Source organism: Carassius auratus, unplaced genomic scaffold (assembly GCF_003368295.1).
Source record: "Carassius auratus strain Wakin unplaced genomic scaffold, ASM336829v1 scaf_tig00002915, whole genome shotgun sequence".
In the NCBI taxonomy this organism is placed as follows: Eukaryota; Metazoa; Chordata; class Actinopteri; order Cypriniformes; family Cyprinidae; genus Carassius; species Carassius auratus.
Genome location: NW_020523490.1, coordinates 1 through 25,814, shown reverse-complemented (window position 1 = coordinate 25,814; position 25,814 = coordinate 1). Strand labels below are relative to the sequence as shown.

The window sequence follows — 25,814 nt, the reverse complement described above, 5'->3', positions numbered from 1 at the left end:
TTACAGTTAGACCAGTTAATAAGTGTTTATGTAAGTGTAAGTGTTTGTCTGTTTTGTTTTGGTTCTTTTTTAGATTTTCATCTTCTCATTGCTCTGTAGTTTTAGGCTTTGTTGATGATTTGTAGATATAATTTGTTAACTAAAAAGAATGGGTTTATTTGTAGTGCTTAGCATTGCATACTTTAATTCTGTTATTTCTATCATTGCTGAGAGCAGCCATGGAGAAAACTTAGCCATCTGTCTCAATTAAGGCTGATGACAACGCACCAGATTTAAATGCTAATTTGTAGGGATGTTGAGTTTCTTGGTGAAGTGAGTACAAAGGTGAGGTTAATTAGTAGCATTTGATAGATCACTTATTATTGTCCAAACTTTGGGTGTGTCCAACAGACATGGACCTCAAACATCATGTTTTTTATTGAAAGTATGCTGTTACTTATATAAGCAATCAGACAAGCTACGTTTCACGTACATTCACAAAAGTTGGTACACACATGTAACACACATATATCTATAAAAAGTATCCTGGTATGAAATTTGAATTCCAACAGGAAGTCGGTTATTTAATAATAGTATCTGAAAATAATTGTGTAACAATGGAGATAAAGGTCATTATATTTGCATGCATGTTGATTCGTTTTTAATTGTTTATAAAGTCTCTTACAACATTTATATTTATGTAAACACAATTTAATGATTTTTTTTTGTCTTTCACAATGGTGTTTAAAAAGTATTCATGTGTTTTTCTCTTTGTTGTAGATGCCTCGTAAGAAGGGATTTCGTATGCGGCGCACACAAAGATGCATCAAAAGTAAGAGCGATGCTAATGCATGCATATGTTCAGAAAAATTGCCGCTGTCTGTTGTTGCTGGGACAGATGTTAGGGCTTCCACATTAAGCGATGATACATTGATTGGATGTTGTGTTGTGGCTGGAATCAAACATGTGATTTCTCCTGTATGTTCATGGACACAGACAGATATTGATGACATATATGTAGAAGGCAGAAAACTAACACAAAATGTAATCATGTCACGTCAGAAAAGAGATTGTAAACAGAAAGAGTTGTGTAAGTTAATTGAACAGCACGATGTGTTTGGAAGGAAGTGGAATGTAAAAATTGGTTTACCAGTATACAAAGATTTTGAACTGCTGCAAGAGGAGACCGCACTGTATGAAATGCTGCAAGAATATTTGTTGAGGGATGGAATGTGTTTGCTAAACCTTCAGAGTGCAGTTATTGCCATTATTCATCACAACAATTATTTTGCAGTGGTTGATTTCGGCAAACGTAATATGTTTGGGTTGGCTTCTGATATTGGTACGTCAGTGGTTGTTTTCAACACATGTCTTAATGATCTTATGGTTCATATCAAGAATCTAAGGAAGTCTTTAGATGCACAATGGTATGCTGTTAGTAGGATTTCTGTAAAGACATATCACCAAGATCATGCTTGTGGTAGAGAGTTTCCAGACAGCGAAATTGACATCAAAGGTGTTCATGAGTTTGGCAATATAGGCACTGAGGTTGCAGCTGAGTTTGAGGATAGTACTTCTGTCAGACTTGAAAACAGTGTAAGAGGATCCTTTCATCAGGGGAATGAACAGTTTAAATACAGAGGAGTTCAATGTATGGCAATAGCTTTAGTAAGCCTAGCAAAACATACAGTTGTTAGTGCATTCTCGTGGCAGACTAAAGATCTTGACAGAGTTGTTGTTTTAGGAGACAAGTTGTATACAGCTTTGCGAGACACTAATAAGATTAGACACAAATCCAAATTGCTGGCAATTCCTGATTTGCCAAAAGAATCAGTTATTGATGGAGAAAGTTTTTTGTTTGAATATGGTGAGTTTGTCAGTGGTGATATAGATGTGGTTGAAGGTGAATTAATTGAGAATGGTTTCTACAGCAGTCTTTCTGCTGGACTGGAAAAAATGTTTGCACAGTATGACTTATGTCTTTTAACGTTGTGTAGTAGTACATGTGCAATCATATCTCACAATGGACAGTATGCTCTGATTGACTCTCATGCACGAAGTGGTCTTGGCATGGTTGATGGAAATGGAAGAAGTGTTGTCCTATATTTTTCTTCTGTAAAAGATTTGCACAATCACATTTGCCTTTTAGCTAAAGCGCTCAGCGAGAATGAAAAACCTTTCGAAATAACTGGTATCTCTGCCACTATTACAACTGTGAAACCTACACAGCACAATGCATCAGAAATTAAAGATGAGAAGCGTACAAAAAGTCAAACATTAACAGAGAGCTGCAAAGACTCTATCAAGACATTTGAAGTCGAGTTTGATAAGCATACTTCAAAGGATTTGCCAACCAATAATGATGCAAGAAATAAGCGTAAAATTTCAGTAAGTAATTGTACTTCAAAGAAGCAAAAAAGATATGATGTTACTGAAGTTAATTCAGATGTTGAATTTGTTAGTGATGTAAAAAATAACAACATGATGTTTAGTCCTATTTGTAAACAGGTTTGTCAAGCTTTGTGTACTCATTTAAATGTGGAATACGAAAAAGTTAATGTTCCAATATTGACACACGTTGGTTTGTTAGGGGTTCCATGCAAAAATGAGAAAATAATTGCTGATGGAAGCTGTTTCTTCCGAGCCATCTCTCAAGCTGTCAGTGGTACACAAAAGTATCACAGAAAAATACGACTAGTTGTTGTGAAACATTTGGAAAAGAATGCTGAAAAATATCAAAACATTTTGAGAAGAGAGTATTCTTCAGTATCAGAGTACATTAACAAATCTAGAATGAGATATGTTAATAGCTGGGCGACAGAAGTTGAAATACAAGCAACAGCTGATTATTTAGGAATTGATATTTTTACATTTTATGATGGCCGTTGGTTAAAATACAGGTGCAACGATAAGTTTTTGTCAAAACAAAGCATCTACTTAGAAAATTGCAATGGAAATCATTATGAGACTGTAGTTTGTGTTAATAAGCCGGAACTACAGAGTTGTTATGGCTACTGCAAAATCAGTGCATCTTTGATTGAAGGGTGTGATATTAGAGCAAACTCTAAGAATGTAAAGAATGTTGTGACTTTGAAAAACGCTAATCAGTTTATAATTAAGCAAATGCAGTTTAAGACTGAACAACAGCATCATAGTATGCTAAAAACAATGCACAATGACACATCTTGTGAAGAAAGAATGGTTAGAGATCGAGAAGTTAAAGTTGTGGAAAATGAAGCTGAAATGACATTCACATATAGACCTCTATCTATGGAAGTTGCACAAACATTATGCAAAAAAAATAATTTAAATTTTGAAAGAGAAAACATACAAGGACCTACTGTTTATGGATCTTTAGGTGCTGTTTGTAAGACAGATAAAGTTGTAAAGGATAACAATAGCTTTTTTAGAGCAATAGCACAAGTAATTAGCGGGTGTGAAAAAAATCATCGGAAAATAAGACTTGCTGTTGTTAAATATATGAAAAATCACAGTGAAGAACACATGAAGTTAATAGATAAAGAATTTGCTTCTTTCTCAGAATATATTTCAAAGTCACAGATGCAATATGTTGGATATTGTGCTTCAGAAATAGAATTTCAAGGAACAGCAAATACTTTAGGAGTGGATCTATATATATGTAATGGGGGAAAATGGGTAAAATATAGTTGCATGAGTACTGTGGTGGAAAATGATGGAATTTATTTAAAACATTGTGAGAATAATCATTTTGAACCAGTAATTTGTGTGCAGCATGTTGATAAGAACATTTGCTTTAATTTGTGCAAAGTGGGTAAATTGCCTGAGATAAAGTATATGTGTAGAAAGAATTCAAAAAGAGAGACTGAAGTTACTGCAAATACTTCTTTTTCAAAAAGCAATTATTGTTTTTCTAAGTACTATAAAAGCAAATTGACCTTACAAAAAAACATTAAATATCAGGAAAATTTGTTGTATAAGGAAAAAAAAAAGGTATTGTCCAAAACTAAGTATCATGTAGATATGTTGTATCAGGATGAGAAAAAGTATGCTTTTAATAGGAAGTATCAAAACGATGAGTTGTACAAGGAAATGAAAAAGGAAAGGAGCAAAATTAAGTATCGAGATAACCTGTTACACAAGAAAAAGGTAAAGGACATGAGCAAAATGAAGTATCGAGATAACCTTTCACACAAGAAAAAGGTAAAGGGCATGAGCAAAATGAAGTATCGAGATAACCTTTCACACAAGAAAAGGGTAAAGGGCATGAGCAAAATGAAGTATCGAGATAACCTGTTTCACAAGGAAAAGGTAAAGGACATGAGCAAAATGAAATATCGAGATAACCTTTCACACAAGAAAAAGGTAAAGGACATGAGCAAAATTAAGTATCGAGATAACCTGTTTCACAAGGAAAAGGTAAAGGACATGAGCAAAATTAAGTATCGAGATAACCTGTTTCACAAGGAAAAGGTAAAGGACGTGAGCAAAATGAAGTATCGAGATAACCTGTTTCACAAGGAAAAGGTAAAGGACATGAGCAAAATTAAGTATCGAGATAACCTGTTTCACAAGGAAAAGGTAAAGGACATGAGCAAACTTAAGTATGGAGATAACCTGGTTCACAAGAAAAAGGTAATGGACATGAGCAAAATAAAATATCGGGAAAATACATTACACAGGAAAAAGGTAAAGGAAATGAGTAAAAGAAAGTATGTAGAGAACTTACTGCATAAGGAAAAAGTAATGGACATGAGTAAAACGAAGTATCGGGAAAATATATTACACAAAAAAAAGGTAAAAGAAATGAGTAAAAGAAAATATAGGTTAAATCACTTGCACAGACAGAAAGTTAAGGCTATTAGTAGAAGAAAGTATCGTGAAAACCCTGAGCATAAGAAACGTGTTAAAGCAGGTATGAAATTGAAAAGGCAACGAATTAACATAAAAGCAGAACAGTTTGATTTTGTCATGCAGCGTTTTTTGGATTTGGTAAAAGATGGACCAGATTTTGTGTGTTGTGTTTGCCAAAGATTGTTGTTTAGACATCAGGTTTTAAATTGTAATAGAGATTATTATAACAGAAAAACATTAACTTTGATTTTTGATAAATGTGTTACTGAAGAATATTTACACAAATGTGATGAAACCTGTGTTATGCCATGTCAGTGGCTGGATACACCCAGGAGCAAGCTGTGGATTTGTTATACATGCCATTATAAGATTAACAAAGGTGAAATACCACCTGAGTGTGCATCAAATAATTTGAAAGTTCTTCCTATTCCACCAGAATTGTCATGTTTGAATAACATAGAGCAACATTTGATAGCATTGCATATACCGTTTATGAAAATGCTAGCATTACCTAAAGGAGGGCAAAATGGCGTACATGGACCCGTAACCTGCGTACCAGCAAATATTGTGCAAACTTCTAATTTGTTGCCTCTTGCTAGTATGGAAGGATCTTTGTTGCCTGTAAAACTGAAGCGCAAGTTAACTTATAAAGGCCATTATAAATATCAGTTTGTTGATACTATGCACATAAGAAAAGCATTAAAATGTTTAAAACAGATTAATGTGCATTACAAGGATGTGGACTTTAATGAAGTTTGGCTAAACGAGTTTTGTAGAGAACAAGATAATGACATTTTAGAAAAGGAGAGAGATGGACATGCAGAAACTGGTGAAGCATCTGTAGACGTTGGTGAAGATGAACTTTTACATGACAGACAGCAACATTGCATGTTTCAAGACACATGTCTCATGCCTGTTGACATTGGTCAGGAAGCGCTAGATCAGTATTTTGATGATATAATGAATCTGGCACCAGCAGAAGGGAATAATCCAGTCAAGTTGCTTTCTGATTTTGCAAATGAAGCAAAATGCTTCCCAGTGTTATTTCCACAGGGATGTAATACATACCATGAATATCGGAAAAATCGTTTGACGTTGTCAAGGTATTTTAACAATCGAATTTTACATGCTGATGGTAGGTTTGCACAAAATGTTGAATATATATTTTTTGCTCAGTACATGTCTGAAATTGAACAGGTTGTGTCAAATGTATCAATTGCATTGCGCAAAGGAAAAAGTGGTTCTGTGTCTCAAAAAGTTAACGATAATGTATTGAAAAATGAAGAGTCTTTAAAGAAACTGCTGGAATTTGACGATGGATTTCGATTCCTTAAACCTATTCGTGGTACCCCAGCTTTTTGGCAGACAGCACAACGTGACCTACTAGCTTGTGTACGTCAGCTTGGTATCCCTACTTGGTTTTGTTCATTTTCTTCTGCAGACATGAGATGGAACAATCTTCTTTTTAGTATTTTGAAACAGGAAGGGAGAACACAGACAGTTGAAGAATTACAATGGGCAGACAGGTGTGAGCTATTGCGACGTAATCCTGTCACTGCAGCCAGAATGTTTGACTTTAGGTGGCATTGTTTTTTAAGGGAGGTACTTATGTCTTCATCCCATCCAATAGGTAAAATAAAGGATTATTTTTATCGTGTTGAATTTCAGCAACGTGGTTCACCCCATGTCCATTGCTTGTTTTGGATTGAGAATGCTCCAGTAATTGATAAAAACACAGATGAAGAGGTTATTGAATTTATTGATAAATATGTAACATGTGAATTACCATCACAGGATGATTCATTATTGGACATTGTTACATCTGTGCAGAAGCATTCAAAACGACATTCCAAAACTTGTAAAAAGAAAAAAACTGTTTGCCGTTTTAATTTTCCCAGGCCAGTATCTACTCAAACATTTATATGTCGTGGTAAAAATGATACAACAAAACCATGTAAGTGTCAGGTAGATATTATTGATAATGTAACTAAAGAATGTGCTTGTCTAGATCAAGGTCTGACAGGTTTTAAAATGAACAGGGAAAAAGCTGGTGAGATTTTGTCAGCCATGAAAAAGGCTCTTTCAGATGAAAATTGCATTTATAACAGTGTGGAACATTTGTTTAGACATTTAGGTATAAATCAATCAATGTTTGAGCTTGCATATAAATCCTTTACTCGAAATACGCAAGTTGTACTGAAAAGACAGGTCAATGAGGTTTGGGTCAATCAATATAGCAAGCCGCTGTTAAAATGCTGGAATGCAAATTTAGACATCCAGTATGTTGTTGATGCATATGCATGTGTGGTCTATATAATTTCTTATATATCGAAGTCAGAAAGGGAGATAGGGTTGTTGTTAAGTAATACACAAAGAGAAGCACGTAAAGAGGGAAATGTTAGTGCAAAAGAGGCACTGAAAAATCTAGGGAGTGTTTATTTACATAACAGAGATGTATGTGCTCAAGAATCTGTGTATAGGTTAACAAATATGCATCTAAAGGAGTGTTCAAGAAAAGTTGTGTTTGTGCCAACAGGAGACAATGTCATCAAAATGAGTCTACCTTTAAATGTGTTGAGGCAAAAAGCAACATCAAACAACCTTAGCACAGAAAACATGTGGATGACTAGTATTGTAGATCGCTATAAAAACAGACCAAATGATTTAACCGATTTGTGTTTGGCAACATTTGCATCAGAATATCGTATTTTAAGTAAAAATGAAAAATCTCAGAATCCTCTTCGGTTAAATAATGGTTATGGCTTTATCACAAAAAGAACACGAACAAAACCAGGAGTTGTCCGTTATGTGCGCTTTTCTGAGGAAAAAAATCCAGAACAATTTTATCAAAGTATTCTGCAGTTGTTTTTACCATACCAAGCAGATATGCAGCTAAAACCTCCTAATTGTGAAACATTTGAACAGTTCTATAAGAATGGTCATGTGACATTTAATGATGGCTCTAGACATTCAGTCAAGTCAGTTGTCGATTTAAATAGAAGGAACTTTGAAATGGAGGCAGATGAGTTAGATAATATCCAACAAGCAATTGACAGTAATGGTGCAATAGAAGATGGCTGGTGTGACCTGTGCCCAGAGCAGGAGTTAGAGCGTTTAATTTGTGCAGATGAAATGAAAGAGAATAATCAGCAAGTGGAAGAACAAGAAAGAAATATTCCAGATTTAACTGCAAGTAATGAAAAAGTTGCACACTTGGAGAAGAAAAATAATATAATGTGTAGAAGTGATGGTTTGACCTTAATTAGATCTTTGAATGATACACAGTTATCTATTTTTTATCAGATTCGTCAATGGTGCTTAGATAAGATAATGGGGAAAAATCCAAGTCCATTACATATATTTATTACTGGTGGTGCTGGGACAGGAAAAAGCCATTTAATAAAAGCTATACAATACGAAGCAATGAGGTTACTATCAACAGTGTGTCGTGATCCTGACAATACTTGTGTTTTATTAGCTGCTCCAACAGGAATCGCAGCATATAATCTGAATTCAAGAACTCTCCATAACACACTCAGCATTGGAAAAGATGTTCGCTTACCATATATACCTCTGGGTGAAGAAAAGCTCAATTGTTTGCGAGCTAAATATATTGATCTGCAAATTTTTATAATTGATGAAATATCCATGGTTGATCACAATCTATTTGCATATATTCATGGTAGGCTAAGACAGATTAAACAAACGGGTGACTTTTCTCCCTTTGGAAATGTAAGTATAATTGCTGTCGGAGATTTCTTTCAGTTGCCTCCAGTTAAAGGGAAACCCCTGTATGTTGATGACGTACTAGGTATTAACCTATGGTCTAAGCTGTTTTCAGTTGTTGAATTAAAAACCATAGTTAGGCAAAAAGACAATCAGTTTGCAGAGTTACTAAATAGACTACGAATTCGTTCAAAACTGACCCCAATATTAAACAGTGACATAGATTTATTAAAAAAATGTGAAACCGGTGAAGTCAGCTCAGCTTTACATATATTTCCCACTAACAGACAAGTAAATGAGCATAATGTGCAGGAACTAATTAAAATTTGCCCTGAATATGTTGAGATAAATGCTCAAGATTTTGTACATAATAACAAAACAGGAAAACTTGAATTGAAAAGTGGTCAACATGCAAAAACATATAATACTAGTCTAGATGAAACACTGCTCTTAGGGAAAGGTGCTCGTGTAATGTTGTGTAAAAATGTAGATGTAATGGATGGTCTGGTTAATGGGGTGTGTGGCACAGTAACGCACATAGTTTTTCATAACAATGAACACAAGTTCCCTCAAACCATATATGTAAAATTTGATGATAATCAGGTTGGTGCACAAAGAAGAAAATGTTGTGCATATGCTTCAGCAGTTGAAATGGGTTCTACAGGTATCAAACCAGAAGAGGAAAAAGTGAATAATAAAGGGGGGTTGCGACGACAATTTCCACTTAAACTTGCTTGGGCTTGTACAGTACACAAAGTACAAGGAATTACCGTTGATAAAGCAGTAGTGTCCCTTAAAAAGATATTTTCACCTGGACAGGCATATGTGGCTTTAAGCCGCGTTAGAAGTTTATCTGGTTTGATTATTCAAGACTTTGAAGAGAAGGCTATATATTGTAAAGACAGCATTAGTAATGCAACTCAAAGCATGCCCAGATTTTTTGTTAGAAATATATCAGACTACAAAGTGAATACACAAACATTTAATGTATTTCTGATGAATGTGCAAAATTTAACACACCATTTAGCAGACTTGGTTTTGCATACTGACCGCTTGCAACCTAACTGCATTGCTGTTACTGAAACATGGCTGCCTGCAGATATATCATTAGAAACTATACATATTGATGGATACAGTTTTCATAGTCAATCACGAAGTTTATCTTACAGTACTAGTAACCCAACATTAACTGAATTACAAGCTCAACAACATGGTGGTGTTGGCATGTATAGTTCAAACAGTTTGGCATATAATGTTGTCCAGGTACCAAATGTCAATATAGAATGCTTAGTTTGCAATTACACAGAACACAATATATTAATAGCTGTTATTTATCGGCCACCTTCATATCCTATATCTTTATTTAAAAAAAATCTAGACAAACTGTTTAATTTTCTAGAACCCCTAAGTAATACAATTGCTGTCATTGGAGATTTTAATGATAATATTTTAAACTCTTCAACAATCTGCAAGTTTATAACAAACAGAGGCTTTGTTCAACATGTCACACAAACCACAACAGAAAAGGGCACATTAATCGATCATGTATATGTAAAAACAACCCATTATACTATAAATTCAACAGTGATTCCAACATATTTCAGTGACCACGAGGGTATTTTTTGTTCTTTTACATGCAATACTATTAACACTAATAAGGAGGCATTTTGCCAGTTGTAGGTTGTAACTGTTCAGCTTTGTTTGGCAAATGAGTTTGAGATTCAATGAGCATCCTTGTGGATACTTTATCTCTACTGAGCCATATATTGCTGTAGATATTCAAGTGTAACATATTAAACAAATTTGCTAGACAAAATAAATGGAAAGAGAATTTTCATCCTTGTAGTACAACTGTGACTTTCAAAATAATGGTTTCTTTTCTTGCATTGCAACAACATTAACATTTTAGATTTGTATTCATATTTATTATAATTAATTTACATTTGCACTAATAGCATAGTTATATAAAGTAGGTAAACAAAATATATCAGTAATTATATGATTGACAGAAATGAATTTGTTGTACTAGTGTTCCAATTTTAAAGTCTTCAACAATTTGCAACTTTATATCAAACAGATGGTTCGTTCAACATGTCACACTAACCACAACAGACAAGGGCACGTTAACTTTTCATGTATATGTAAAATCAACATCGATTCCAATGTATTTCAGCGACCACGAGGGTATTTTTAGTTCTTTTACATGCAATACTATTAACACTAATAAGGAGGCATTTGGCCAGTTGTAAGTTGTAACTGTTCAGCTTTGTTTGGCAAATGAGTTTGAGATTCAATGAGCATCCTTGTGGATACTTTATCTCTACTGAGCTAAATATTGCTGTATTGCAGTGAATTTACATCCTTATAGTACTGTGACTTTCAAAATAATGGTTTCTTTTCTTGCATTGCAACAACATTAACATTTTAGATTTGTATTCATATTTATTATAATTAATTTACATTTGCACTAATAGCATAGTTATATACAGTAGGTAAACAAAATATATCAGTAATTATATGATTGACAGAAATGAATTTGTTGTACTAGTGTTCCAATTTTAAAGTCTTCAACAATTTGCAACTTTATATCAAACAGATGGTTCGTTCAACATGTCACACTAACCACAACAGACAAGGGCACGTTAACTTTTCATGTATATGTAAAATCAACATCGATTCCAATGTATTTCAGCGACCACGAGGGTATTTTTAGTTCTTTTACATGCAATACTATTAACACTAATAAGGAGGCATTTGGCCAGTTGTAAGTTGTAACTGTTCAGCTTTGTTTGGCAAATGAGTTTGAGATTCAATGAGCATCCTTGTGGATACTTTATCTCTACTGAGCCAAATATTGCTGTATTGCAGTGAATTTACATCCTTATAGTACTGTGACTTTCAAAATAATGGTTTCTTTTCCTGCATTGCAACAACATTTTAAATTTGAATTCAAAATTGTTCTACTATTTATAATAGTTATTTTGCTACAAACATATTATTCTCACATTTACATTTTGCTGAAACAGACATTCACACATTGATTTTGTACACAATTAGGAACAAAGAACACATTACAACTTAAATCTTATGTCTATTAAAATTATGAAGCATCACATAAATTACTTATTTTCGAAACATTGACATATAATAACCTTTTCTTAAATTACACTTAAACATTAATACAATTTAATAACACTTAATACAATGATCAAACGGATCATTTTAATATTTACTTATTAATTAAACTAACTTGAATTTAAATTGAGCTCCTACAATATTGCCTTTGAGCCTAAATTTCATAAAAATAAAAAAAAGTCATCAAGCCCTGCTGCCATTAATATGTTGTTGCTAATGCAGGTTTTGCTTTACCATATATGTAGTTTCAAAAAGCAAAAGACACTGGTAATGGTACTCCTGGTTTACTGGGATGGGGTTCAATTCCCTACAGTGCTGCTGCTTTTTTGGAGCAACTATAAACAATCCAGTAATATTTTTAATAAGATTATTAACAAAAACATGTTTTAAAAACAAGACTATTATGCATTAAACATATTAAATGTAGGTAAAACAAACAAACAAAACAAAAAACAATTATTTAAATGTGCCAAAGTTGATGCCAGCTGTTTACAGTATGATTATAAAGTATCTGAAGTTCAATGAAGATTGGACATTGCATGATTGAATGAGTATAAAACATAGCATATCCTGCTGCAAGCAGATGTCAATATGATTATAACAAAACCTTTTAATATCTTAAAGGCATAGGTCACCCAAAAATCATCATTATGTCATTAATAACTCACCCTCATGTCCTTCCAAACCACCCTCCATCTCTTTTGTCACAGGTTGAGGGGTTAGTTTTAGCTACAGACACCAAACACGGTACATATATTGTTCTTATCAAGCCAGAAAACTTTCTAATTTACTGTCATTAGCATCGACCAACAGAAAGTTGGCGATTTTTATTTTTATTGTGGATTTCTGAAAAATCAGTCTGTAAATTAATTCATATTCCTCCAAGAAGACACAAGTAGTTCACACCAAACTTTGTCAACATGATGGCAATATACTGAATATAATATATTGAATATGTTAGATTGCGAACGGGTTTAGGATAACTTAAATGGTGTGGCCATAGCAATTTATTAAAGCAACATTAAAAAATACAATAGTTACAATTACAATTCTTTATTCTAACTCATCATTTTTTAGATATGTGTAAGTTATCATTTTCAGGAAGCACAGTAAGTTTCATAGCTTTGTCATGTTCAGGAGCCAGCATAAAGATAAAACTATCATAACTTATAAATCAAGCTTGCAATTTTTAATACCAATTATGGCCACCAGATGGAGCTATAGGATTACTTTTAAATAATTATTGTAGAACCGCATTAAGAGCATTTAAACCGTTTATAAAAATCTTTCAAAGAAAAATAATATGTATTTTATGCATTTTACTGGTAAAATGACCCTCACTTAATAAGAATAACATGCTGAACTATTGTGTAATACTGTATATTAAGACTAATTATTTATAGGCTTTATGGACAGATAAGTTTTGAATGACTCTTAACATCCTGTTTTCCCACTGTTTAAATAATTTATCTTATAGAACAGGGGTCAGATTGCACAGTCTAGCGAGCTGCACCTGGATCTTTGACAAAAATCATGTGGCTCGCCAGATCTCTCACCATTTACCAGCAAATGATCCGTTACAAAATATAATACATTACAGTACACTATAGATCGGCAATTTGTAAAAGAATCTACATATGCTGATAGTTTTGTGGGAAAAAAAAGATTTTATGAGCAGCAGATAAAAATGTAAAAGTATGTAAAAAAAAAAAACAAGTGACCAGTCTGAAAACATATCATTGTGCCAAGAGCCAGTATGAAACATTTTGCAGGTTACTTTGGCTTTTCCACGCATCGTTCAGCAGGTGGGACTGTTATTAATAAAGGAACTAGGGCATGCATTCAGTATGAATTTTAAACATATTTTCGCCAGTTCTGAGGTGTGTGCAGAGTTTCATGACTTTTCGATTATGTTTAGGCCCTCAAAAATGCAATTCACTTTGGAGAATAATAATAATAATAATATTCCATATATGTGCCAATCTTTGTGTTGCCAGCAGGTGGCGCTATCATTATAATGGAATATTGGCCTTCAGATGTGTTCAGGCCAGGACTCTTATCGAACATGTGAAGTTTGGGGAAGATTGAACATTTTATGCTTGAGTTACAACAACTTCTCTTGCTGTGACAAGACATCGAATTTTGTCATGGCGCCATGGAAACGCCCTTTAACAAAAACTCAGGATCTCAAAAAGTTAACATTGCACAGGCCTTTAGATTAGACTGACCACAAAATATATGTTAATCTCAAAAAAATTATAGGAGTAGTTTGTCGCAGCGTAAAACATGTCACTTCCTGTTGCCAATAGGTGGCGCTATGACTATAACTGAATGTGGGCATGTAGATCTGTTAAGGGCAGAAGTCTTATCTAACATGTGAAGTTTGGGGCAGATTGGACATTGTATGTCTGAGTTACAGCAACTTCCTTTTTCATGGCAAAACATCGAAATTTATCAGGCCACCATGGACACGCCCTTTAACGAAATCTAAAGATCTTCGCAATTTAACATCGCAAAGGGCTTAAGATTACACTGACCAGGTTTGGTGTTGATCTGAATAAATCTCTAGGAGGAGTTCGTTAAAGTACAACCCCTGAAAATGGCAAAAACAACGCCAATATTGCAGAGAAAATTCTAAATAACCGACTTCCTGTTGGGATTCGGATTTCGTACCAAGAGACTTTTTTGTAGGTATTGGTGTGTTACATGTGTATACCGATTTTTGTACATGTACGTGAAACATAGCTCGAGGCGCACTCTGTTGAAAGTGTATAGGTGGCGCTATCGAGCCATTTTGCCACAACTGATGGAATTTTGGCCTTCAGATGTGTTCAGGCCAGGACTCTTATCACACATGTGAAGTTTGGGGAAGATCGGACATTTTATGCCTGAGTTATAACATCTTTTATTCCCATGGCGAGACATCGAACTTCGTGACAGCGCCATGGACACGGCTTTTAACGAAAACTCAAGATCTTCACAACTTATCATCGCACAGGGCTTTAGATTAGACTGACCACAAAAAATACATTGATGTCATAAAATTTCTAGGAGTAGTTCATCGCAGTGTAAAATATGTCACTTCCTGTTGCCAATAGGTGGCGCTATGACTGTAACTGAATATGGGCATGTCAATCTGTTCAGGTCAGGAGTCTCATCAAACATGTGAAGTTTGGGGCAGATTGGTCATTGTATGTCTGAGTTATAGCAACTTCCGGTTTCATGGCAAATCATCGAAATTCGCCAGGCCGCCACGGACACGCCCATTAACGAAAACTCAAAAGCTTCGCAATTTAACATCGCAAAGGCCTTCAGATTAGGCATACCAAATTTGGTGTTGATCTGAATGAATCTCTAGGAGGAGTTCGTTAAAATACAACGCATGGAAATGACAAAAATGACACAAAATTTGTTCATAATATTAGTAATAACCGACTTCCTGTTGGGTTTCGGATTTTGCTCCAAGAGACTTTTTTGTAGGTATTGGAGAGTTACATGTGTATACCGATTTTCATACATGTACATGAAACGTAGCTCGAGGCGCACACCGTTGAACGTGTATAGGTGGCGCTGTTGAGCCATTTTGCCACACCCACTTCTGAAACCCATATCAGACGTAAATTTTCGCCAGTTCTGAGGTGTGTGCAAAGTTTCATGACTTTTTGAGCATGTTTAGGCCCTCAAAAATGCGATTCATTTTGGAGAAGAAGAATAATAATAATAATTAAAGCTGCAAGCAGCGATGAACGGGCCCTCGCACCCGGGCTCACCGTTGTGTGGCTTTAGTAAAAAGGTGAACGTTGAGAAATATGCATTTAATGTCCTAAATATAAGTTGAATATATCAAAGTATATCCCATATATGTGCCAATCTTACCATTGCCAGCAGGTGGCACTATCATTATAATGGAATATTGGCCTTCAGATGTGTTCAGGCCAGGACTCTTATCAAACATGTGAAGTTTGGGGAAGATTGAACATTTTATGCTTGAGTTACAACAACTTCTCTTGCTGTGGCAAGACATCAAATTTTGTCATGGCGCCATGGAAACACCCTTTAACAAAAACTCAAGATCTCCAAAAGTTAACATTGCACAGGCCTTTAGATTAGACTGACCACAAAATATATGTTAATTTCAAAAAAATAATAGGAGTAGTTTGTCGCAGCGTAAAACATGTCACTTCCTGTTGCCAATAGGTGGCGCTATGACTATAACTGAATGTGGGCATGTAGATCTGTTAAGGGCAGAAGTTTTATCTAACGTGAAGTTTGGGGCAGATTGGACATTGTATGTCTGAGTTACAGCAACTTCCTTTTTCATGGCGAAACATCGAAATTTGTCAGGCCGCCATGGACACGCCCTTTAACGAAATCTAAAGATCTTCGCAAATTAACATCACAAAGGGCTTAAGATTACACTGACCAGGTTTGGTGTTGATCTGAATAAATCTCTAGGCGGAGTTCGTTAAAGTACAACCCCTGAAAATGGCAAAAACAAAGCCAATTTTGCAGAGAAAATTCTAAATAACCGACTTCCTGTTGCGATTCGGATTTCGTACCAAGAGACTTTTTTGTAGGTATTGGTGTGTTACATGTGTATACCGATTTTTGTACATGTACGTGAAACATAGCTCGAGGCGCACTCTGTTGAAAGTGTATAGGTGGCGCTATCGAGCCATTTTGCCACACCTGATGGAATTTTGGCTTTCAGATGTGTTCAGGCCAGGACTCTTATCACACATGTGCAGTTTGGGGAAGATCGGACATTTTATGCCTGAGTTATAACATCTTTTATTCCCATGGCGAGACATCGAACTTCGTGACGGCGCCATGGACACAGCTTTTAACGAAAACTCAAGATCTTCACAACTTAACATCGCACAAGCCTTTAGATTAGACTGACCACAAAAAATACATTGATGTCATAAAATTTCTAGGAGTAGTTAATCGCAGTGTAAAATATGTCACTTCCTGTTGCCAATAGGTGGCGCTATGACTATAACTGAATATGGGCATGTCAATCTGTTCAGGTCAGGAGTCTCATCAAACATGTGAAGTCTGGGGCAGATTGGCCATTGTATGTCTGAGTTATAGCAACTTCGTGTTTCATGGCGAATCATCAAAATTCGCCAGGCCGCCACGGACACGCCCATTAACGAAAACTCAAAAGCTTCGCAATTTAACATCGCAAAGGCCTTCAGATTAGGCATACCAAATTTGGTGTTGATCTGAATTAATCTCTAGGAGGAGTTCGTTAAAATACAACGCATGGAAATGACAAAAATGACACAAAATTTGTTCATAATATTAGTAATAACCGACTTCCTGTTGGGTTTCGGATTTTGCTCCAAGAGACTTTTTTGTAGGTATTGGAGAGTTACATGTGTATACCGATTTTCATACATGTACATGAAACGTAGCTCGAGGCGCACACCGTTGAACGTGTATAGGTGGCGCTGTTGAGCCATTTTGCCACACCCACTTCTGAAACCCATATCAGACGTAAATTTTCGCCAGTTCTGAGGTGTGTGCAAAGTTTCATGACTTTTTGAGCATGTTTAGGCCCTCAAAAATGCGATTCATTTTGGAGAAGAAGAATAATAATAATAATTAAAGCTGCAAGCAGCGATGAACGGGCCCTCGCACCCGGGCTCACCGTTGTGTGGCTTTAGTAAAAAGGTGAACGTTGAGAAATATGCATTTAATGTCCTAAATATAAGTTGAATATATCAAAGTATATCCCATATATGTGCCAATCTTACCATTGCCAGCAGGTGGCACTATCATTATAATGGAATATTGGCCTTCAGATGTGTTCAGGCCAGGACTCTTATCAAACATGTGAAGTTTGGGGAAGATTGAACATTTTATGCTTGAGTTACAACAACTTCTCTTGCTGTGGCAAGACATCAAATTTTGTCATGGCGCCATGGAAACGCCCTTTAACAAAAACTCAAGATCTCCAAAAGTTAACATTGCACAGGCCTTTAGATTAGACTGACCACAAAATATATGTTAATTTCAAAAAAATTAATAGGAGTAGTTTGTCGCAGCGTAAAACATGTCACTTCCTGTTGCCAATAGGTGGCGCTATGACTATAACTGAATGTGGGCATGTAGATCTGTTAAGGGCAGAAGTTTTATCTAACATGTGAAGTTTGGGGCAGATTGGACATTGTATGTCTGAGTTACAGCAACTTCCTTTTTCATGGCGAAACATCGAAATTTGTCAGGCCGCCATGGACACGCCCTTTAACGAAATCTAAAGATCTTCGCAAATTAACATCGCAAAGGGCTTAAGATTACACTGACCAGGTTTGGTGTTGATCTGAATAAATCTCTAGGAGGAGTTCGTTAAAGTACAACCCCTGAAAATGGCAAAAACAACGCCAATTTTGCAGAGAAAATTCTAAATAACCGACTTCCTGTTGGGATTCGGATTTCGTACCAAGAGACTTTTTTGTAGGTATTGGTGTGTTACATGTGTATACCGATTTTTGTACATGTACGTGAAACATAGCTCGAGGCGCACTCTGTTGAAAGTGTATAGGTGGCGCTATCGAGCCATTTTGCCACACCTGATGGAATTTTGGCCTTCAGATGTGTTCAGGCCAGGACTCTTATCACACATGTGCAGTTTGGGGAAGATCGGACATTTTATGCCTGAGTTATAACATCTTTTATTCCCATGGCGAGACATCGAACTTCGTGACGGCGCCATGGACACGCCTTTTAACGAAAACTCAAGATCTTCACAACTTAACATCGCACAGGCCTTTAGATTAGACTGACCACAAAAAATACATTGATGTCATAAAATTTCTAGGAGTAGTTCATCGCAGTGTAAAATATGTCACTTCCTGTTGCCAATAGGTGGCGCTATGACTATAACTGAATATGGGCATGTCAATCTGTTCAGGTCAGGAGTCTCATCAAACATGTGAAGTTTGGGGCAGATTGGTCATTGTATGTCTGAGTTATAGCAACTTCCTGTTTCATGGCGAATCATCGAAATTCGCCAGGCCGCCACGGACACGCCCATTAACGAAAACTCAAAAGCTTCGCAATTTAACATCGCAAAGGCCTTCAGATTAGGCATACCAAATTTGGTGTTGATCTGAATGAATCTCTAGGAGGAGTTCGTTAAAATACAACGCATGGAAATGACAAAAATGACACAAAATTTGCTCATAATATTAGTAATAACCGACTTCCTGTTGGGTTTCGGATTTTGCTCCAAGAGACTTTTTTGTAGGTATTGGAGAGTTACATGTGTATACCGATTTTCATACATGTACATGAAACGTAGCTCGAGGCGCACACCGTTGAACGTGTATAGGTGGCGCTGTTGAGCCATTTTGCCACACCCACTTCTGAAACCCATATCAGACGTAAATTTTCGCCAGTTCTGAGGTGTGTGCAAAGTTTCATGACTTTTCGAGCATGTTTAGGCCCTCAAAAATGCGATTCATTTTGGAGAATAATAATAATAATAATAATTAAAGCTGCAAGCAGCGATGAACGGGCCCTCGCACCCGGGCTCACCGGCAGCGAGTGGCTTTAGTTAATAGGTGAACGGTGAGAAATATGCGTTTAAACTCATAAATATAAGTAGAATATATCAATGTTTATTCCATATATGTGCCAATCTTCCTGTTGCCAGCAGGTGGCGCTATCATTATAATGGAATATTGGCCTTCAGATGTGTTCAGGGCAGGACTTTTATCGAACATGTGAGGTTTGGGGAGGATTGGACATTTTATGCCTGAGTTACAACAACATCCTATTTCATGGCGAAACAATGAAATTTGTCAGGCCGCCATGGACACGCCCTTTAACGAAACCTCAAGATCTTCGCAATTTAAGATCGCAAAAGGCTTTAGATTACACTGACCAAGTTTGGTGTTGATCTGAATAAATATCTAGGAGGAGTTCGTTAAAGTACAACCCCTGAAAATGGCCAAAACAACACTAATTTTGCAGAGAAAATTCGAAATAACTGACTTCCTGTTGGGATTCGGACTTCGTACCAAGAGACTTTTTCGTAGATATTGGTGTGTTACATGTGTGTACCGATTTTTGTACATGTACGTGAAACATAGCTCAAGGCGCACTCCGTTTAAAGTGTATACGCACTCCGTTGAAAGTGTATAGGTGGCGCTATTGAGCCATTTTGCCACACTCGATGGAATATTGGCCTTCAGATCTGTTCAGGCCAGGACCCTTATCACACAAGTGAAGTTTGGGCAAGATCGGACATTTTATGCCTGAGTTATAACATCTTTTATTCCCATGGCGAGACATCGAACTTCATCACGGCGCCATGGACACACCTTTTAACAAAAACTCAAGATCTTCACAACTAAACATCACACAGGTCTTTAGATTAGACTGACCACAAAAAAGACATTGATGTCATAAAATTTCTAGGAGTAGTTTGTCGCAGTGTAAAATATGTAACTTCCTGTTGCCAATAGGTGGCGCTATGACTATAACTGAATATTGGCATGTAGATCTGTTCAGGTCAAGAGTCTTATCCAACATGTGAAGTTTGGGGCAGATTGGACATTGTATGTCTGAGTTACAGCAACTTCCTTTTTCATGGCGAAACATCGAAATTTGTCAGGCCGCCATGGACCCGCCCTTTAACGAAACCTCAAGTCCTTCGCAATTTATTATCGCAAAGGGCTTTAGATTACACTGACCAAGTTTGGTGTTGATCTGAATAAATCTCTAGGAGGAGTTCGTTAAAGTACAACCCCTGAAAATGGCAAAAACAACAGCAATTTTGAAGGGAAAATTCAAAATAACCGACTTCCTGTTGGGATCCGGATTTCGTACCAAGAGACTTTTTTGTAGGTATTGGAGTGTTACATGTGTGTACCAATTTTTGTACATGTACGTGAAACATAGCTCGAGGCGCACTCCGTTGAAAGTGTATAGGTGGCGCTATAGAGCCATTCTGCCACACCCGGTGGAATATTGGCCTGAAGATCTGTTCAGGCCAGGACTCTTATCACACATGTGAAGTTTGGGGAAGATCGGACATCTTATGCCTGAGTTATAACATCTTTTATTCGCATGGCGAGACATCGAACTTCGTCGCGGCGCCATGAACAAGCCTTTTAACGAAAACTCAAGATCTTCACAACTGAACATCGCACAGGCCTTTAGATTAGACTGACCACAAAAAAGACATTGATGTCATAAAATTTCTAGGAGTAGTTCGTCGCAGCGTAAAATATGTCACTTCCTGTTGCCAATAGGTGGCGCTATGACTATAACTGAATATGGGCATGTCAATCTGTTCAGGTTCGGAGTCTCATCAAACATGTGAAGTTTGGGGCAGATTGGTCATTGTATGTGTGAGTTATAGCAACTTCATTTTTCATGGCGAATCATCGAAATTCGCCAGGCCGCCACGGACACGCCCTTCAACGAAAAGTCAGGATCTTCGCAATTTAACATCGCAAAGGCCTTTAGATTAGGCATACCAAATTTGGTGTTGATTTGAAGAACTCTCTAGGAGGAGTTCGTTAAAATACAACACATGGAAATGACCAAAATTACACAAAATATGCTCATAATATTAAAAATAACCGACTTCCTGTTGGGTTTAGAATTTCGCTCCAAGAGTCTTTTTTGTAGGTATTGGTGTGTTACATATGTGTGCCAATTTTCGTGCATGTACGTGAAACATAGCTGGAAGGCTGTTGATTTTCTTGGTATAGGTGGCGCTGTCGAGCCATTTTGCCACACCCTCTTCTGAATCCTATATCAGACGAAAATTTTCACCAGGTTTGACGAGTGTGCAAAGTTTCATGACTTTTTGAGCATGTTAAAGCCCTCAAAAATGCGATTCATTCGGGAGAAGAAGAAGAAGAAGAAGAAGAATAATAATAAATTAAAGCTGCAAGCAGCGATGAACGGGCCCTCGCACCCGGGCTCACCGCCATCGTGTGGCTTTAGTAAAAAGGTGAACGTTGAGAAATATGCATTTAATGTCCTAAATATAAGTGGAATATATGAAGTATATCCCATATATGTGCCAATCTTACCGTTGCCAGCAGGTGGCGCTATCATTATAATGGAATATTGGCCTTCAGATGTGTTCAGGCCAGGACTCTTATCAAACATGTGAAGTTTGGGGAAGATTGAACATTTTATGCTTGAGTTACAACAACTTCTCTTGCTGTGGCAAGACATCAAATTTTGTCATGGCGCCATGGAAACGCCCTTTAACAAAAACTCAAGATCTCCAAAAGTTAACATTGCACAGGCCTTTAGATTAGACTGACCACAAAATATATGTTAATCTCAAAAAAATTATAGGAGTAGTTTGTCGCAGCGTAAAACATGTCACTTCCTGTTGCCAATAGGTGGCGCTATGACTATAACTGAATGTGGGCATGTAGATCTGTTAAGGGCAGAAGTTTTATCTAACATGTGAAGTTTGGGGCAGATTGGACATTGTATGTCTGAGTTACAGCAACTTCCTTTTTCATGGCGAAACATCGAAATTTGTCAGGCCGCCATGGACACGCCCTTTAACGAAATCTAAAGATCTTCGCAATTTAACATCGCAAAGGGCTTAAGATTACACTGACCAGGTTTGGTGTTGATCTGAATAAATCTCTAGGAGGAGTTCGTTAAAGTACAACCCCTGAAAATGGCAAAAACAACGCCAATTTTGCAGAGAAAATTCTAAATAACCGACTTCCTGTTGGGATTCGGATTTCGTACCAAGAGACTTTTTTGTAGGTATTGGTGTGTTACATGTGTATACCGATTTTTGTACATGTACGTGAAACATAGCTCGAGGCGCACTCTGTTGAAAGTGTATAGGTGGCGCTATCGAGCCATTTTGCCACACCTGATGGAATTTTGGCCTTCAGATGTGTTCAGGCCAGGACTCTTATCACACATGTGCAGTTTGGGGAAGATCGGACATTTTATGCCTGAGTTATAACATCTTTTATTCCCATGGCGAGACATCGAACTTCGTGACGGCGCCATGGACACGCCTTTTAACGAAAACTCAAGATCTTCACAACTTAACATCGCACAGGCCTTTAGATTAGACTGACCACAAAAAAACATTGATGTCATAAAATTTCTAGGAGTAGTTCATCGCAGTGTAAAATATGTCACTTCCTGTTGCCAATAGGTGGCGCTATGACTATAACTGAATATGGGCATGTCAATCTGTTCAGGTCAGGAGTCTCATCAAACATGTGAAGTTTGGGGCAGATTGGTCATTGTATGTCTGAGTTATAGCAACTTCCTGTTTCATGGCGAATCATCGAAATTCGCCAGGCCGCCACGGACACGCCCATTAACGAAAACTCAAAAGCTTCGCAATTTAACATCGCAAAGGCCTTCAGATTAGGCATACCAAATTTGGTGTTGATCTGAATGAATCTCTAGGAGGAGTTCGTTAAAATACAACGCATGGAAATGGCAAAAATGACACAAAATTTGCTCATAATATTAGAAATAACCGACTTCCTGTTGGGTTTCGGATTTTGCTCCAAGAGACTTTTTTGTAGGTATTGGAGAGTTACATGTGTATACCGATTTTCATACATGTACATGAAACGTAGCTCGAGGCGCACACCGTTGAACGTGTATAGGTGGCGCTGTCGAGCCATTTTGCCACACCCACTTCTGAAACCCATATCAGATGTAAATTTTCGCCAGTTCTGAGGTGTGTGCAAAGTTTCATGACTTTTTGAGTATGTTTAGGCCCTCAAAAATGCGATTCATTTTGGAGAAGTTATAATAATAATAATAATAATAATAATAAACGGAGCAATTCCAAGAGGGTCCTCACACCATCGGTGCTCGGGCCCTAATAATAATAATAATAATAATAATAATAATAATAATAAACGGAGCAATTCCAGAGGGTCCTCACACCATCGGTGCTCGGGCCCTAATTAAAGCTGCAAGCAGCGATGAACGGGCCCTCGCACTTGGGCTAACCGGCAGCGAGTGGCCTTTAGTAAAAAGGTGAACGGTGAGAAATGTGCATTTAAAACCATAAATATAAGTAGAATAAATCAATGTTTATTCCATATATGTACCAATCTTCCGATTGCCAGCAGGTGGCGCTATCATTATAATGGAATATTGGCCTTCAGATGTGTTCAGGGCAGGACTCTTATCGAACATGTGAAGTTTGGGGAAGATTGAACATTTTATGCCTGAGTTACAACAACTTCTCTTGCTGTGGCGAGACATCAAATTTTGTCATGGCGCCATGGACACGCCCTTTAACAAAAACTCAAGATCTCCACAAGTTAACATTGCACAGGCCTTTAGATTAGACTGAACCACAAAAATACTTTAATCTCAAAAAATTCTAGGAGTAGTTTGTCGCAGCGTAAAACATGTCACTTCCTGTTGCCAGCAGGTGGCGCTATGACTATAACTGAATATGGGCATGTAGATCTGTTAAGGGCAGAAGTCTTATCTAACATGTGAAGTTTGGGGCAGATTGGACATTGTATGTCTGAGTTACAGCAACTTCCTTTTTCATGGCGAAACATCGAAATTTGTCAGGCCGCCATGGACACGCCCTTTAACGAAACCTCAAGATCTTCGCAATTTTACATCGCAAAGGCCTTAGATTACATGACAAGTTTGGTGTTGATCTGAATAAATCTCTAGGAGGAGTTCGTTAAAGTACAACCCCTGAAAATGGCAAAAAAACACCAATTTTGCAGAGAAAATTCTAAATAACCGACTTCCTGTTGGGATTCGGATTTCGTACCAAGAGACTTTTTTGTAGGTATTGGTGTGTTACATGTGTGTACCGATTTTTGTACATGTACGTGAAACATAGCTCGAGGCGCACTCCGTTGAAAGTGTATAGGTGGCGCTATCGAGCCATTTTGCCACACCCGATGGAATATTGGCCTTCAGATGTGTTCAGGCCAGGACTCTTATCACACATGTGAAGTTTGGGGAAGATCGGACATTTTATGCCTGAGTTATAACATATTTTATTCCCATGGCGAGACATCGAACTTCGTCGCGGCGCCATGACACGCCTTTTAACGAAAACTCAAGATCTTCACAACTTAACATCGCACAGGCCTTTAGATTAGACTGACCACAAAAAGACATTGATGTCATAAATTTCTAGGAGTAGTTCGTCGCAGCGTAAAATATGTCACTTCCTGTTGCCAATAGGTGGCGCTATGACTATAACTGAATATGGGCATGTCAATCTGTTCAGGTTCGGAGTCTCATCAAACATGTGATGTTTGGGGCAGATTGGACATTGTATGTCTGAGTTATAGCAACTTCATTTTTCATGGCGAATCATCGAAATTCGCCAGGCCGCCACGGACACGCCCTTCAACGAAAACTCAAGATCTTCGCAATTTAACATCGCAAAGGCCTTTAGATTAGGCATACCAAATTTGGGTGTTGATTTGAAGAAATCTCTAGGAGGAGTTCGTTAAAATACAACACATGGAAATGACCAAAATTACACAAAAATGCTCATAATATTAAAAATAACGACTTCCTGTTGGGTTTAGAATTTTTGCTCCAAGAGTCTTTTTTGTAGGTATTGGTGTGTTACATATGTGTGCCAATTTTCGTGCATGTACGTGAAACATAGCTTGAAGGCTGTTGATTCTGTATAGGTGGCGCTGTCGAGCCATTTTGCCACACCCTCTTCTGAATCCTATATCAGACGAAAATTTTCGCCAGGTTTGACGCGTGTGCAAAGTTTCATGACTTTTGAGCATGTTTAAGCCCTCAAAAATGCGATTCATTCGGGAGAAGAAGAAGAAGAATAATAAAAATAATAATAAAATAATATAATAATAAACAAAGCAATACAAGAGTCCTCACACCATCGGTGCTCGGGCCCTAATAAATATAGCTGCAAGCACGATGTCGGGCTCAAGCCATCAGTTGCAAGCCACCCCGGTGGCATCAGGTAAACTGTGTCCAGCGGCATAAGCATTTACAGTAACCCTCTGACAAATCAGTTTTAAGGGATGCGGCAGTTAAAGGGTAATCCCCCAATCTAGACTTTGAAATCACATTACACAGAACAATATATATAACTTTAGTAACACTTTATTTTAATATTTATAAAAAATGTATAAGGTGTGCATTGT

General features: G+C 37.0%; 1 protein-coding gene across 1 annotated transcript; it reads left to right on the top strand.

Annotated features, from left to right (window-relative positions):
• The first annotated feature begins 596 nt into the window (after nt 1–596).
• Nucleotides 597–10,218, top strand: LOC113070048 (uncharacterized). The gene is made up of 7 exons (XM_026243211.1): nt 597–608; nt 760–811; nt 878–1,497; nt 1,546–2,295; nt 2,389–3,063; nt 3,115–4,215; nt 4,756–10,218. Exons 1-7 carry the CDS (start codon nt 597–599, stop codon nt 10,216–10,218), a joined length of 8,673 nt encoding a protein of 2,890 aa, XP_026098996.1.
• The last annotated feature ends 15,596 nt before the right edge of the window (nt 10,219–25,814 follow it).